Source organism: Brugia malayi (genome assembly GCF_000002995.4).
Source record: "Brugia malayi strain FR3 genome assembly, contig: Bm_v4_Chr1_scaffold_001, whole genome shotgun sequence".
In the NCBI taxonomy this organism is placed as follows: domain Eukaryota; kingdom Metazoa; phylum Nematoda; class Chromadorea; order Rhabditida; family Onchocercidae; genus Brugia; species Brugia malayi.
Genome location: NW_025062475.1, coordinates 14561925 through 14578382, shown reverse-complemented (window position 1 = coordinate 14578382; position 16458 = coordinate 14561925). Strand labels below are relative to the sequence as shown.

The 16458-nt window shown below is 26.4% G+C and overlaps 2 protein-coding genes across 2 annotated transcripts; both read right to left on the bottom strand.

The window, feature by feature from the left end:
- Positions 1-6780: 6780 nt before the first annotated feature.
- Bm17437 (Uncharacterized protein) lies at positions 6781-7426 on the bottom strand (the record flags this gene model as incomplete). The annotated part of the gene is made up of 3 exons (XM_043077883.1): positions 6781-6972; positions 7067-7176; positions 7336-7426. 3 exons carry the CDS (start codon positions 7424-7426, stop codon positions 6781-6783), a joined length of 393 nt encoding a protein of 130 aa, XP_042933817.1.
- A 4163-nt stretch (positions 7427-11589) lies between these two features.
- On the bottom strand, positions 11590-13306 carry Bm11095 (Cuticle collagen C09G5.5, putative; the record flags this gene model as incomplete). Its single annotated transcript, XM_001894079.2, has 6 exons — positions 11590-11775; positions 11882-12099; positions 12197-12430; positions 12560-12631; positions 12805-12934; positions 13166-13306. 6 exons carry the CDS (start codon positions 13304-13306, stop codon positions 11590-11592), a joined length of 981 nt encoding a protein of 326 aa, XP_001894114.2.
- Between the last annotated feature and the right edge of the window lie 3152 nt (positions 13307-16458).

Sequence of the window (16458 nt, the reverse complement as noted above, 5' to 3'; positions counted from 1 at the left end):
TCTTCAAAGCTTCGACTTCAAAGCAATCTGAAATAAGCAATAATTAGTTCAAAGTTCATTAATTAAGCAAAAAATAATCATAATAATACGATAGAAATAAATGTCATAGGAAAAGGGTTAAGTGCAAATACGCATCAAAGATTCCATCATTCGTTTGATCCTTAGAGAGAGAGTTATGACTTATGAGAGCTCTGACATTGATCCATATAGACTGTTAAGTAATCAGTATAACTAAGTAATCTATGTGAGCACTCTTCTATACAAAAAGGAGCTTTTTTCTCTCTTTCTCTTTTTCAGTATTCTTTTAGGGTTGATGGAGAATAGAACCACTTAATGTATGAAGCATTTCTGCCCCATCCTTTTATTTATTGTTGATTTTTGTTTGTGTCTGTATTCCAGCATATGGGAAATAATATTCGATCATTGTTAAATTTGCAGTTTTCTTCGGAGAACTCGCACCTTTTCTCAACTTTATTATTGCTATTATTATTATAGCTACTGTTATTAATTACTATCATTATTGCACGAATTTGCATTCTGCACGATTGACATTCCACGCGTTCATCTTTTCTCTATACGTCAAATTATTAAATAATCAATCTCAAAAATTTATTATTCTCACTGAATTTGTTTTGCTTTTCCTTCTTTTTTTCGCTTGAAAAATTCTTATTGCATTTATTACCTTCTCATATATTTCGTCTCCTCTTTTGCTTTTCGGTTTTGAAATTTAACTAATTCATATTCAAATTGTTTTATTTCAGTTATGCGACATTCTTTACTGAATAATCCATAATAACGATCAGAACGGTCTCTTAGACTTCAATTATTATTGCATATCATTGATTTGTGCAAAAAAAGAACTTGAAGATTTATTTTAATATCCTGAATATTTTCATTTTTTCTTTAAAAAATTAGAATTTTGTTTTGTACTATTTCAAATTTTCATTTCGCGCCAATTTTTTTTTTTTTTTTGCATGCGGCCATCTTTTGATCTTATAAGGAAAGTTGGAACTTCTCTGAAATGACTGTTGATATTCTTCATTCAAGAATTTAGAAATCATTCGATAATTCCTTTCATATTACTTTAGTCATTTTTGCATAAAATATATATAATTAATAGAGCTTTTATAATCCTTTAGTAGCTTCTCAAAATTTCGTTAATTTTCATTAAGTAGATTGTCAGATTTGTTCTGTTATCATATATCTACAACAATTTGTATGGCTAATTTAATCATTTGTATTGTACGTAGTTGTTGGTACATTGTTTATTCGATGATAATTGAAAAGATATTTGAAATGATTTTTAGATTAAAAGTCATGGAAATCATGGGAAATTTTTTTCGTCTAATTAGAAAGAATAGAACCATTCAATGTTTGAAGCATTTCTAACCCTTTCTTTTATTGTTGATTTTTGTTAATCGTGTTCCGGCATATTTAATAATTGTTAGGTTTGAAATTTAGGTGTTATGATGCGCTTAGTTGCAAGTCGTTCGCTTTGAAAAATGTTCGAATTTCAAAAATAAATTTCGTTTGTTATCTGCACTCCAAAATGATTCTTCTTGGAGCGGTGAGTCTGTTACTATTAATTCCTCTTTTGGATCAAGTATTTATATTGCTGAAGACAACTCGAATTATTCTTAATCTATAGATAATTATTAATAAAATAATTTGTCATTTCTTAATTCACTTCTTATCTTTTATCTGTCCATGACATTTCTGTGTTATTTTACTTCTGAATTGCAAACGTTAGTAGAGAGAGCAAGAAATTTTAAAATTTTGATTTATTCATTTGCATTTGCTTAATATTCAATATGATTATATTTTTTTTTTCAACCTTTATTATCATCAGTATAATTTTTTTAATATTATTTCTGTATGTTCATATTTCTCCTTTTTATTTATTTTCTATTTCTTGTCAATTAGTGTCAATTTATGATTGTAAAGGTAATATTAAAGGTTGAAATATATGCCATTTATCATATCATAATTTCGAAATCGTCCTTATGTATCACTAATAGAAAAAAAATTAAAATTTCCAGAAACTTAGTAGCCAGGTTTGCAAGTTTATCTAGTGTTTCTTAGCTTTCTCATAATTATTCAGTGTAATATTGCGAGAATTTGTGAAAAAAATCAATAAAATCCGAACTTGTTCCAGACAAACTGATACATTCAAATTAACCAGACTTTATATGATTTATATAAAGTATGAAATTATCTGTGAAGCGATTAAACAATCGTTCAATCTGGAAAGTAAAAGTGAACGATAACGCAGCAGAAACTGAAACTCTTTCGATGTCATTCAAACAGGCGCAGCTGCAAGTAACCTGATTAAAAATATTCACTGATTCTTGGTCGGTCATTACGTGAATTCATTGTTTTCAGTTGTTTATGCTTTAAATATTTTGTTTTTTATGCTTTAAATATTTTGTAAAAACTCAACAATTTTTTTTTTTTGATTGCACGTCAAGTTCACGTAATGAGTCACGCATATATGTCCGCAGCTTTTTCCGAAAACTTCTAAGCAATTTTTCACGTACTCCGTCACAACTTTTCTCCAATGCACAATTTTCCGAAATGTTAGGTGAACCAAGCGTGTTTTCTCTTATGGATGCCAGTTAGCGATGTCCAATGTAGATAAGCTATAAATAAAAAAGGCATTTTGTCTCATCAATGAGTTTTATTTTTTATTGCGACCATGAAATGTCGCTTATTCAACGATGGGCTTGAAAATAATCTCTGTACGTCATAGAAGGCATATGAATCGAATTTTGTTATGCAGCGACGAATGACGCATTTTAAAGCAATTCTATGCTAACAACTCTGAAATCGCAAACTTTTGGGTTTATATTCTCAAAAAGTTAACGAGTAGTTTTGGTGTGCAAAGTAATATTAGAAATTATTTACAGGAATAAGGAAATAATAACATTAAAAGAACTGGCGCATTTTAAAGCAATTCTATGCTAACAGATTTGAAATTGCAAACTTTTGGGTAAATAATTAAAGAAATAACTGTTTTTATGTTAATCCAAATTGTGCTGAATAGCTGTAATAATTTTTTGCATAGTTTTTGTTAGCGAGAATGGGAGTAATGAAAAGATTTATCGAGAAAAACATCCTCAGAAGTTGTCCTGAATTCGGTTCTTGGGAAACTGACTTGGATATTTCTAAATGCATTTGTAAATCTTGATAACACCTGTCATATGGATTTCGTATTGTATGACTTATTTGTTGGTTAGATGGATTTCTGTGATCTTTATAAAATTTGTGTAGAAATCGTTCTCTTTTCTTCTTTTTCTTGCACACTATTTAAACAAATTACCAGAAATTTGTAATAACAGTGAATTCATTGAAAAACTTGAAATCTTGTGAGAAGGATACCTTAAATTAAGAAAATAAATGAAAGAAAATTATCATAGAATATAGTTCATTGTTTATTTACTCTGTCCATGTTGTTTACCATCATTCTGATTGCTAGGATATCATCCATTAGATCAATTTCAACCAATCATAAAAGCGATGAAGGAACACAGTCAATGAATTATCGTCACCTTCGATAAAATAAATAAGAACATCCAAGCTTTTTTGCATTTCATATCTCACATATATTGTAGGTTTATCATAATTTGAAAGTTCTGTTTGTCTTTAACACATGTTTTGCTCCACTCTAAATGGACGGATGATTTTATAGGGACATCATTGATGTCAACAGTGGACAGATTGTTGAATGTGAGTGCAGCAATTATGATACAATGAATGGAAATTCGAGTGATTTTATTGAGATATCAATCTCTAAAATACTTTACAGTGAAGTAATTTTATTAATTTGCTCTGTCGAGGTCTAACCAATATTATTTCGACCCGTCAATTTCACTATTTAAATTGCAAAACCTAGAAGCATTCTTTTTTAAATTGTAGTGCAATAAATGTTTTTTTTTTTAAATTGAAGTGAATAGAAAATTCAATATTAATGAAGATAAATAATAAAGGTTGTGACGAGGAATATAAAGAAAATTTGATCATCAAGCAGCATTAAAGTAAATTTTATTCAAATCTTCACTAACGTATTACTAAGTAGCAATAGACAAAGATATTGATCGACTTTTATTATGTAAACTTCATTCAGTATTAGTGAATTTTTATTTAGATTTATAAAATTTTGCAAGTGCATTTGATGTGTTGACTTCTGTTATAATTTACTAACATTTTTTTTTTTTACTAATTTTTTTTTATGTCCTGTTTTTTTGAAATTCCACCAACTTTCATCTTGCTGCCACTGGATCTGCTACATTGAAAACATCAAGCGCAACAGCAAGCTATGCTGCATTTTAAGTCGGAGCATTTTTACAATTTGATGTTTAAAACCAAATTGGTGGAATTATGGATGAAATATCGGTGTTATCTTCATTATAGATTAATGGTGATAGCTTTATCATAGGTGGAGAATTGTTGCTTTCCTCAAGTTAATGTCCCATAATTCACAGACTTTGTTGTTTCTGTGTACTATATTAGCATACTTTTTGGAAACAAGGAACGATTATTGCTTGTTTTGCATTAAAATTTAACTGATTAAATTTTGTGATTTGTTATTTAATCTAAATTTATTGTAGATGTCAATGCATCGATTTTAATTCAATTTTTCAATTTTAAATCATTTTCTATTTAATTTTATAAGGACACTCATTAATAAATAATCATTGCTATTTTCATTCACAACAATTAAATTCAACAAACATTGACAGAGCGTTGTGATTTCCTGTCAAACACTTTGCTTCGAGAATAAAATGAGCTAAGCAAATGGAAATATTTACAAATGGAAGTATTTTAGCCAAACTTTTTTTTGCAATGAATAGTTTTTGAATTAATGGAATGAACATACTTCCATTTCTCAAACCAGCACCAAATCACAAAAATGCCTATCAATTTTAAATTATCAAATTAATTCTTACATTCATTTTGTTCGAAATAATAAATAATCTCTTGGTATTATTAAATCAAAGAAATCAGACCAATAAGATGAGTTGATAATTTCAAATTGTTCAAACAGGTTGATAATTTAGAATGAGTTGATAATTTCAAATTATTAAATAGGTTGATAATTTAAAATGAGTTGATAATTTCAAATTATTAAATAGGTTGATAATTTAAAATGAGTTGATAATTTCGAATTATTAAATAGGTTGATAATTTAAAATGAGTTGATAATTTCGAATTATTAAATAGGTTGATAATTTAAAATGAGTTGATAATTTCGAATTATTAAATAGGTTGATAATTTAAAATGAGTTGATAATTTCGAATTATTAAATAGGTTGATAATTTAAAATGAGTTGATAATTTCGAATTATTAAATAGGTTGATAATTTAAAATGAGTTGATAATTTCAAATTATTCAAATAGCAGCACTCAATTCTTCATCTTCTGTATTCTGTATAACTCAATATAATTTGCAATAGAAAATGTATTGACAAAACTGAAACTGCATGAATAAGTGCAAGATGAGAGTGCATCATGCAGTCAGCAGTTAGCATGCATTGAAAGTGCACGAAAGTATATAAAATATTTTTCTTTTATCTCTCTGATTACCACTGATTCAGTAACTTGTTTATTACTGGCATCTTTTTCATGTTAAGATTGAAGAAAAGTTTGAGCAACATTTACTAATCGTTCTCACTTGTTATCATCATTTTCGTCACTTAGTGACAGTCTGTAATGTGACACATATGTATTATTTTATTTTTTGGGACGTCGCTTTGTTTAAAGGCGACAGCATATATCAACATTAAAAATATTAATTGTTTTCACGAATTTTTTAAATTTTATCATTTCTAAGTTATTGGACTGATTGTATCTGATGAAAATGTAATCTTAAGAAAAATAAGTTCAAAATTAATTTATTGATATTAATGAATTGTAGTTCATGTTGAATAATTCATAAATTATTGTAAATAAATATTCAATGATTCATTGTACAAGAAGGAAAAAAAAAAAAAAAAAACTTAGATGATATTCAGTCCTCCTGTTTATCTAATTTGCAATAGAAAATGTATTGACAAAACTGAAACTGCATGAATAAGTGCAAGATGAGAGTGCATCGTGCAGTCAGCAGTTAGCATGCATTGAAAGTGCATGAAATATTTTTCCTTTATCTCTCTGATCATCATTGATTAGTAACCTGTCTGTCATTCACATCATTCTCAAATAGAATATTGAAGAGAATTTTAAGGGTGAGTGGAGGTGTAGCGATGAGTACCTCTGGTTACTATCTGTCTGGCTTGTTTGTCTTGTGAGAATGAGTGATTGGTTTGTTTGTTTATTGTGTAAGTTGGGCCGTTTCCGATGGTAGTAACCGATGGTCAAGTGACAGTTATCTGTCATATTATTTTTTGGAGAAGTCGTTTGTTTAAAGGCGGCAACATAAATTAACATTGAAACAATAGACTGTCTTTACGATTTTTTTAATTACATCATTTCTAAGTTATTCTAAAGTATGGTTTGTATAATTTTTTTGCATTAATTTTAAAAATAAAAATCATGTCTGATGAAAATCTTAGGAAAAATGTCAAATAAGTTCAAAATTAATTTATGATATTAATAAATTTAGTTTTTAACACTAGAAAAAAAAATATTTCAATAAAAGCTGGTAGTTTAATTGATAAAAAGTAATATTAGCTAGAAGAAATTAGGCGTTCTGAAAACAGTGATAAATGATAATAATAATAGCAACATTATTATTACTAATAAATGAATTTCGAAAGTTTATTTTAACTTACTGTGCCATTGTTAACCTTGATCGCTTCTCAATACCTCACATCCTGACCAAATTGATACACATTTTGGCGGCTCTGCAGACCATCTACCATCGAAAGATAATGACTGAGATTCACCTTTTACTGTAAAATCCGGATCACATATAAAGATGGTTCTCGTACCGGAAACAAGCTTAGTTATTAGTGCTTCCTTGGTCGTATAAGGCTATAAACATTGAATTATTCATCTTTCTTTTGATTCCATAGCTGTTGAAATAATTTTTGCTGGGGTGAAACCATTTAATTAATTAATTTCATACTAACCATGTCATGTAATGAATGGTACCAGGAAAATTTCCGATTTGTGAGCACGGTTTACCAGAGTCCAACGGAACACATTTACTTAACTGATTCATGGTTACAAAAAAACCTAAAAATACATAACTGATTCAGTTTTCATGGTTACAAAATTATCTATCTTCTACACTGATTGATTGTTTCTGATAAAATTTTTATAATTTGATTTCAATCAGTAGAAGAAAAAAGTGATTAAAGTATAACTGTTTTCACAATTTAGTTTAATTTTCACCTATTTTTTTGTTCCATTTAGAATTTGACTCGCAAAAAGCAGTCACCGAGCCAACTGCGATATAATTTGTATTACATTTTAACAATGCCATTGTACCTTCTTCTATTACTGATTGTAATGACGAAGGTAAATATGATATTTCGCCGTTAGTTCGAATTCCAAATGGTGAACAGAACACTGTAAAATTGTTTTTGTCTCTCTTTTCTTGCTAACAATTGATTATGAGAAATATAAAAGAATAATAATGCACGCAATAATAATGGAATAGTAACAACAGTAAAAGTAATACTTTTATTATTACTATTATTTCAAAATATGATTAGTAAGGAATGAAATAAATTTTATCGAAAATGAAAGCGAGCACTTACTTGCTGTTATTTGCTGAATTTCAATTAATTAATACATAAAAGGATGCTAGTGTTTTTTTTTTTTTTTGTAATAATTTTAATTAATCAATCGTAATTTTAACATTCTATAACTTTCTATGGAAAAAAAAATTGTGGGAAATGATTATTAAATGCATAGTATGCAGATGAAATTTTCAATTTGTTCAAGTTTAAATATAAATTAGCATTAAAATTATCATAAATCATAAACATTTATCTCAAACATTATTTTAAACATTTTCATCATTCATAAACCATTATTTGTTTCAAATGATAAGTTTCGAATTTGAATTTCAATAAAATAATATATCTATGAATTAAGTAAGATAAAGAATTCGCATATTCAAAATAAATAGGTTTAAAATTTTGAATTATCGAGAATAAATATATTCCCAATTCTTGAGATAGCATAGCGTTAAACTGTAGAAAAATGCCTGCCAATTTTATATTATCAAATTAATTCTTACATTCATTTTGTTCGAAATAATAAATAATCTCTAAAGGATATTAGAAAGTGAGAAAGAAAAGTACACATGAAAGACAAATATTTTTTCGTTGTATTTTCTGGCTAATAATCCGTTTATTACTTACAACACCAACAAATGGAGTAGTATTTTCAGCAAGATCAGCAACACAAACAGGTACATGAAAGATTCAAACAGTGACTGTATGGATAATTAGTTCGTTTGATTTTGTTTTCGTTGGTGAATAAGAGCCAATATTCCACCCACTCATTTTTTTGCAAACTGTCATTGCAAAATGACAATATGGTAGTAGCAATATTTATTCAACTAATTGTCACAATTGTCACTGTTGTTATTTATGACTAATCTAAATTGAGCAAACGGTAAATTGAAAAACACGACTATACATATTACATATATTTTAGACATTTCTGTACAATGTTTACAATTTTTATTTTTGTTTTTCATTTGAAATGATGGATCAAAATGACTCTATGATGAATTTGAACCATTAAAATTGTTGCCTAATTGGTGAATAAATTAATTCAATATTTAGTGAAGCATAGCATAACAAGTTAAAATCGTTGAACGATTCAATTGTTATTTTTTAAATTAATGAGCAAATGTTGTTACTTTATATTCAAATTTATATTGTAAATTCCTAACTTTCTGGAATACTTTTTTAGGTAGTAATTTATCCCTGACAAGTAGAAAATTTATTTGACACAATAATAAATCTATTCAAATTTTAATAGTAATTCTACGCTTTCTTCTTTTTTGAGAAGAAAATATTAGCAGAATTAATTGCTAAAAAAAAAATACTATAAGTTACGTTACTGATTGATTTTTCATAAATTATTGCAAGTAAATATCTAATAATTCATTGCATAAGAAGGAAAAAGCTTAGATAGTATTCAGATCTTTCTTACTTCCTGCTTAACTCAGTAGCATTTGCAAGAAAGAACTCTTTGAGGTAATTGAAAGTGAAATTAAATGAGTGCAAGATGAAACTTGTGCAGTTAGCATTTAGCATGCATTGCATTCAAACTGCACACCCATAATATATTTTTCATTTATTTGCTTGATTATCACTAACTAATAATCAGTTTATCATTGTCATTGTTAGTCTACTAAGAGCGAAGAGAATTATTTAGATTAAAACGAAACACTATTACCTGTCTGTGCTCCATTTCATTTGTTGTGTAATATGTAACCTTTATCATTTTTATTGTTAATAGCTGGCAAAGGTGTCAACTACCCGTCCTGTTACTTTTTGCAATTGATCATCTGAGACTATGTACATTAATAATAACTAATCTTAATCCTAAATTTAAATTGCATTTTTTGATAAATTTTATTAATTGCAAAATTTGGAATAATCATTCATTCCATTCAACATTTTATTAAAAAATTATCCAAATTTACTTCTAAACCATCCTTTTCACCATCTTAGACTAATCACATCTCTCACGTAATCTTACGTAAGTTAATTTTATCAGTTATTTTAGCAGATAGAATAAATTATTCCGATAACAATACATGTGATATACCTTTTTTTTACCAATCAAAAAGAATACCTCTTTTCATTTTCTTTGCAACAATTATCGTCATAAAGAAAATGAAAAATAAATAAATACTTCAAAGAAAAAAAAAGAACCACAGACGCCTGCATTCTACCTGGAATGCCATTCTAAATGAACAAACGTCATATAAAATAACACGTTACGTAAAACCCGTTCACTCATTCCCATGAATGAATGGATGAGTCACTCAATTATCATTATATTATATTATTTGAGCTGTAAATGATAGACGGATTAACAAATCAAAATGAGCAAAAAGATAAAATGTGATTTCATTTCTAGTCATTTCTAGAATATTAGCTCCATCGATATTCCGACTGATACTTTTGATCATGTAGAATTAATTTTCATTATATACACAATTTTCCAGAAAGTTCCAAATTATTACTTTATATTTTCAAAATGATAATTGCAAATGATAAGACAAAAGGCAAATGATAATTTTATTTTAGTATGCAAGCAGTTTGATCATAATTTTTTTTATTTTAATCTTAATTTTTTTTTCAGTTTAATCATATTTTTTCAGTTTAATTATAATTTGCAAGCTGATATTATCAATTGCTAAAACTAAAAATTAGGTGCAACGGTCGTTACGGAACGCTGAAAATTTCCTAAATAAACACATCAACTCGAGAATGAATGCAAAGTGAATAAAAACAATGGAAATATTTTTAAAAAATATTGAAATATTATCAAACATTTCTGTTAAATTTGGCATGAAGAAGGAACCGCTTCTAAAATTATTAGAATTTGATTATATTTTTGCAAAAAAAAAAAAAAAAAAAAAAAAAAAGAAAACAAAAGCACACAACGATATCACTTACATTCCTAATATTTGATAAGAATGGTTTTATGAAAGCAATAATTGAGTTTTAAAAATCATAGAATCCGTATCTATCAGTTAACCGTTCCACTTTCCAAAATTATCAGCTGACTTCGTTAACTTTTTAAGCTTTCAGTAAAATTTTAGAGCTTTTTTTTTAAAAAAAAAAAAAACTTTATAGCACTATCAATCCATTATTTTATCTTTTGGAATATTCAAAACTGAATAATAAAGTGAATAAATTTCTTTTGTAGAAGAAATTTGCATTTCTGTTAAAAAAAAGTTGAATGAATAATGAAAGTAATTATCAGTAACTTTCTAGTTGTTAATTTATGTTAGAAATTATACAGTAATTTAAGTCTGAAGATTAGCCTAACTGTTCATTTTTACCAAATAATTTCGTCAACGTATCTTCGATAAATACTTTCAAAAGATAAAGTTAAAGTTTATCTGAAATTCACCCCATTTCATCATTTTAATGTTACTTTCACATTTGCATCACATTCAAAAAAAAAATTAATTTTATTTATTATTGATGACCATTTTTACGATTTTAATGAAAAATTTTCTATTAGCATCCAACTTTTTCCATATTTATATCATTCAAGTCAAATTGAAATTCTTTAAATCATTAGAAAATAGTGAAATAGAATTAAATTAGGTTGATAAATCAATTATAAATATTCTTATCTTTCAGTTTTTTATGGTAAATTTTATGGTTGAAAGATTTTCGAATTAATTTCTAAGGATTATGTAAAATGTTTGTTTGCTGTTTGTAGTAGCAAATAAAGACATGAATTAATTTATTGTTCATTTCTTTTAGTCAAGCCCAAAGTAGTATCATGATATGATTGAATCCGGAATACTGATTCGAGAAGTATAGGAAAAGAATGATATAATCCGGATAATCTTTTAAAATTACTTTTGTTTTTTTTTTTTTTTTTTTTTCATTTTAATAAACATTCCTTTTCTTTCCTTTCTCCACCTGAACATATTATTCATTGAACTTGTTTGAGCATTTTTCTGGATTTTCGAGTTCGATGATGTCGTCGAATATAAGTAGCACCCTCTTCATTATAATTTCGATAGGATGGTTCCATTTCATGAATAGCTGCGGTTTTAGCGGAACGTGGTGGACAAGGACAGTAAGCTGCATCACTGCCTGGTACACCAGGTGCTCCAGGCTAAAACATAATGACAATATAGTGGTTTTTTTTTTAAAAAAAATTGTAATGTTAGTGGAAATTTGGTTTTTCTGTATAAGAAATGTAAGATTTAAGAAAAATATACCTCTCCGGGTTGTCCAGGTGTTCCAGCAATACCTGGTTGTCCATGTGGTCCCGGAGGTCCTGGTGGACCTACTGGACCAGGTCCAGCATTTTCACCAGGCGCACCAGCATTTCCGGCTGGACCAATTGGACCTGGTGCTCCTTTTGGTCCTGGAGTACCACGTCCTTGAATTCCTGGTAATCCCGGTGCTCCAGGTAATCCTTCTTTTCCCGGTAGACCTGTCATATAAAGAAAAGTCATACAGTTAAACAATTCGAATTATTTTTTTACAATTTGCTAATCTGAAAAGTGACATTCAGATAATGACAAATTTACCTGCTCTCCCGACATCTCCAGGTTGTCCCGGTGGTCCTGGTTGTCCTATACCGCCACCATTGCTCGGTCTACCTGGTATTCCAGCTGGACCTGGTGGTCCTGCTTGCCCTGCTGGACCTGGAGGTCCGGGTGGTCCAGGTGGGCAAGCAATGCAACCTCCGCGTGTTTTCTCACCGGTTGATATAGCAATACCATTTGGTCCTGGTTTACCATCCTTACCATTTTCACCTGGTTCTGCAATTCTAACAGTTTTTTGCGATGAGTGCATTGAATACAAAAATAATTAGAAATACTTTTCATGTCAAAAAAATAAAAAAAAAAAAAAGAAATGAAAACAATAGAGTGTCAACTATTGAAAAATACCTCCTGGTAAACCAACATCTCCTGGTGGTCCAGGTGGTCCTGGTGGACAATTTACAGCTTGAAGAGCACATGCTGAAAATCCATTTTATAATTACTTTTAGTCTAATCAATAATTTTTTAAAATTTACTATCATCGTTTCAAATTAAAAATAAAACATTTTTTATTCATTCCTTATTTATTTCATCCAATTTTTTTTCTCAAATTACTTTTTTTTTTTTTTTTCAAATAAGAAATTTCAACTTACCACAGATAGCACGACGTTTTTGACGTGGTTTTGAACCAAACAAAAATGCGATTGATTCTTTTTTGGATATAGGTGAATTATGATTCACGTGAACACTCATTATTTCATCCCATGCATCATTTGCTAATACCTAAAATTATAGTACTTGAATTACATTTCAGGAATGTTATAATATTGTAATTCATAACTTAAAATTTATATTTAAAATTTAATTTAATATTCTTTTTCAATTAAAACAATAGCGAATATGATTTGCGTTATTCTATTTCTTTTTCTCCTTTTTTTTTTTTTTTTCAAAATTAACTAAAATATCATTTAAGATTTATAAATTTTCATCTAATACAATCATTTTTAAACAAACCTTAAATTCATCCATATCATCTAATACTTCATAATAAAAACTATTAATATCTTGCAATAAGATACCAGCAATAATTAATGATACAATAATAACTAAACCACTTGCAATGGATGCTATATTAACAAACACTTGTGTTCCCATTTCTGAAAAAAAAAAAACAAAAACAAAAACAAAATCAAAAACTTTCTTATTAATTTGAAATAAAATGTTTCATCGAATTTTTTTTTTTTTCATTTACTGAACTAAAAAAAAAAAAAGAATTATAAAAAAATAACAGATGAAATTAAATGTGACAATCATTTGATGGATAATCATTTCAAAACAGAAAAATGTTAGTGGTAGTTTTATGAATTTCTTGATTAATAAATTTTTTTTCTTTGATATAATTTCAAAAAAATTTTAAACATTTTTCCAGCAAAATTTTTAAAGAAATCAAAAGTCATTTCAAATTTTTTATTAGTATGCTTATATGAAAGAAAATTAAAAAAAAAAAAAAAATAGAGATTTGTTTACTTTTACAACAATTCTTTTCCTATTGCTTTTCTTATTTACCCATAATGCTTTCCTCAATGAATTAATGTAATTAAATTATTTATTTTGTATGAATTTAAAAAAAGAAAAAAAAAGAAAAAACTGATTTATAATTATGAAAAAAAATTTTTTTCTTTTTTTTTTAGTTAAATAAAAACAACAAAAAAGGAATCGAAAATGTTGAAAAAAAAAAAAAAAAAAACAAAACCGAATATTTATTCATATCAATTTTTACTTAATCTTCAAATCAGAATGAAAAGTAAGGACAAAAAAATGGAAAAGGTAAGGGAGTAGATGAAAGGAAAGCGATGAATATGTGGTACCTCTATCTTAGTTATATAGGTATTTTCGGTACCTTTGTGAATCCCACCCATTTTTTAAACTTGTTTTTTAATGGTAGAAGAAAAAAAAAAATGAGTTCGAAAAAAAAAAAAAAAAAGAGAGAAGACACTAAGATTTTTCGTCCTTTCATCTTTTATTTATTTATTTTTTTCGTTTTTTGAACACTTTTCGGCTAATTTCAAATTCTAATAGCTTGTTGTAATTACAATAAGCACTTTCTATTTATGATTTTTTTTCGTTTTTTTTTTTTTTTTTTAGTGATGAAAGTAAAAATTTTGACAATAACATGGATATGACATATGACATTATTCTTTTGCTTTCAATGTACAATTAGAAAATTCTTCCATTTCTCATTTTTGCTGATCAATTTCATTCCGAAATTATTTTAATACCTTTTTTTTTTTTTTTATTTTTTTTCTCAAAAATTTTTTTTGATCAAATTATTTGTAATAAAAAAAAAAGAAAAAAGAAAAAGTTTTTCTTTTCAACATAATATTTTTATGTATGATAGAAATAAATTAAAATGAAAATTTATTAATTAACATTTTATCGGAATAAAATATTAGTGTTTATTTTTTTTTATATTTATTCAATTCTTGTTCTATTATTTTATAATTTAATGAAATAATTAACTTAGAAATTGTTATCAAACTATGCAAATTGGTAGATTTTTAGTTTTGAATTTTATTATTGAGTTAATAATTCAATAATTTATATTTTCAGAAATATATGGATTATTTGTCGTTTTAGTTTATCACACAAATTTTAATTGAAAATATAAAGCATTTATTTATGATATGATATAAACATATGTGATATGATAAAAATTTATCAATTTATATGATGCAAATTCTTTATTTATATTCTGTAATTTTGTAATATATGTTTATACTTTTCATATTCTGTCGCTATGATAAAATTACAACATTTCTTACTGATAACAATTCATCGCCTGCTATAAAACTTTATTTACCATTATTACTCTAATCATTGATTATCATATTATTTTCTATATTTGAATTTCAAATTTTCAAACAGAAAATGGATGAATACTTGGAACATTCAAATGATTAATTTTATTGTTTTTTTCTACTTTTAAATTCAATTTTTTGAAAATTTTGTTAATTAAAAAAACTTCTAAATAAGCAATATCTTAACTCTTAAATTAATAGAAAAACTTCAAAATTCTTAAGAACAATCAGAACTTTCATTTTTTATTGTTTACATTTTTGCCAATTATAATATTTTTCTTCTTTTTTCAATAAGATAGTAAATTAATTTCATTCTTATTTTTGACCTATTTCTCTTTCTATATGTTAAATTAATCGAGGTATGATGTCATGAATTATTTGAAAAATATAAATTTTATTTATTTCTCATTTTTGCAATACTTAAAAAAAAATTTTTTTTTCTATTTTACACTTCAATATTCAATTGACATTTTTTTACCCATAAATTTTCTCAATTATAACACGAAAGAATAAATTATAGGTTAATAATACACAAATAACAGACAGTTCCCAAAAATTAGAGAGTTAAGCTTCTTTTTTAACAAATAATTTTACCCTTCAATTCCTTTTTATCAATCTTTTTATCACTCTTATATTTAATCCATAAGGCTAATTTTTGTTTCCAGGCTTGCTAATACATGATAATATGTTTGTAAACATCTTAAATTTTAATTTACTCAAAATTTAAAACTTTCAAAATTAATTTTCAGTAATGGAAAGAGTTATTAACAAAGTTCCGTGTTTTTTTTTTTTTTATTCGCTTTTCGAAACACTTTTACAAACAAATTATTAATTAATAGTCACAGAAATGAAAAAAAAAAAAAACTAAAGGCAAAATTGTATGATAGTTTAGAATAAAAAATAATAATTTTTTTTGCTAACAGAAAAATTCTCTTACATAATTTAAAATTGTTAAAAAGTAATTTATGTTAATTTTAAATCTAATCGAAGTCAATGATTGGTTAAAGAAAATAACAAAATTGCTTAGCAAACATTTCCTTTTTTCTTTCCTCCATGCAAAATAAAAATTGCCTACGGCAAGAATTTTAATTTTTGAAAAGTTACCTAACACAGGTAGATGATAGAAATGTTGAACAGTGTTATTAATGTTATAAAAATTCATTTATAAATAATCAAATTCTTTTTTTTTTTTTTTTTTAAATTTAAATTAATCAATGTAAATAAAACATATTTCGTTTCTTTTAAAGCAATAATTTAAACAAATGAACAAATTAATTTACCAATTTTTTTTTTACAAAAAAAAGTGATAAATAAATTCATAGAAAATGATGAAAATAACTTTGAGCAGCAACAATTAATAATGTTCATCAATTCGTTACACTTTTTAATTAATTTACTTACTGTTTATAGTCTTTCTTTTTTGTTTTTCTTATAACAAACAGGTTGTTT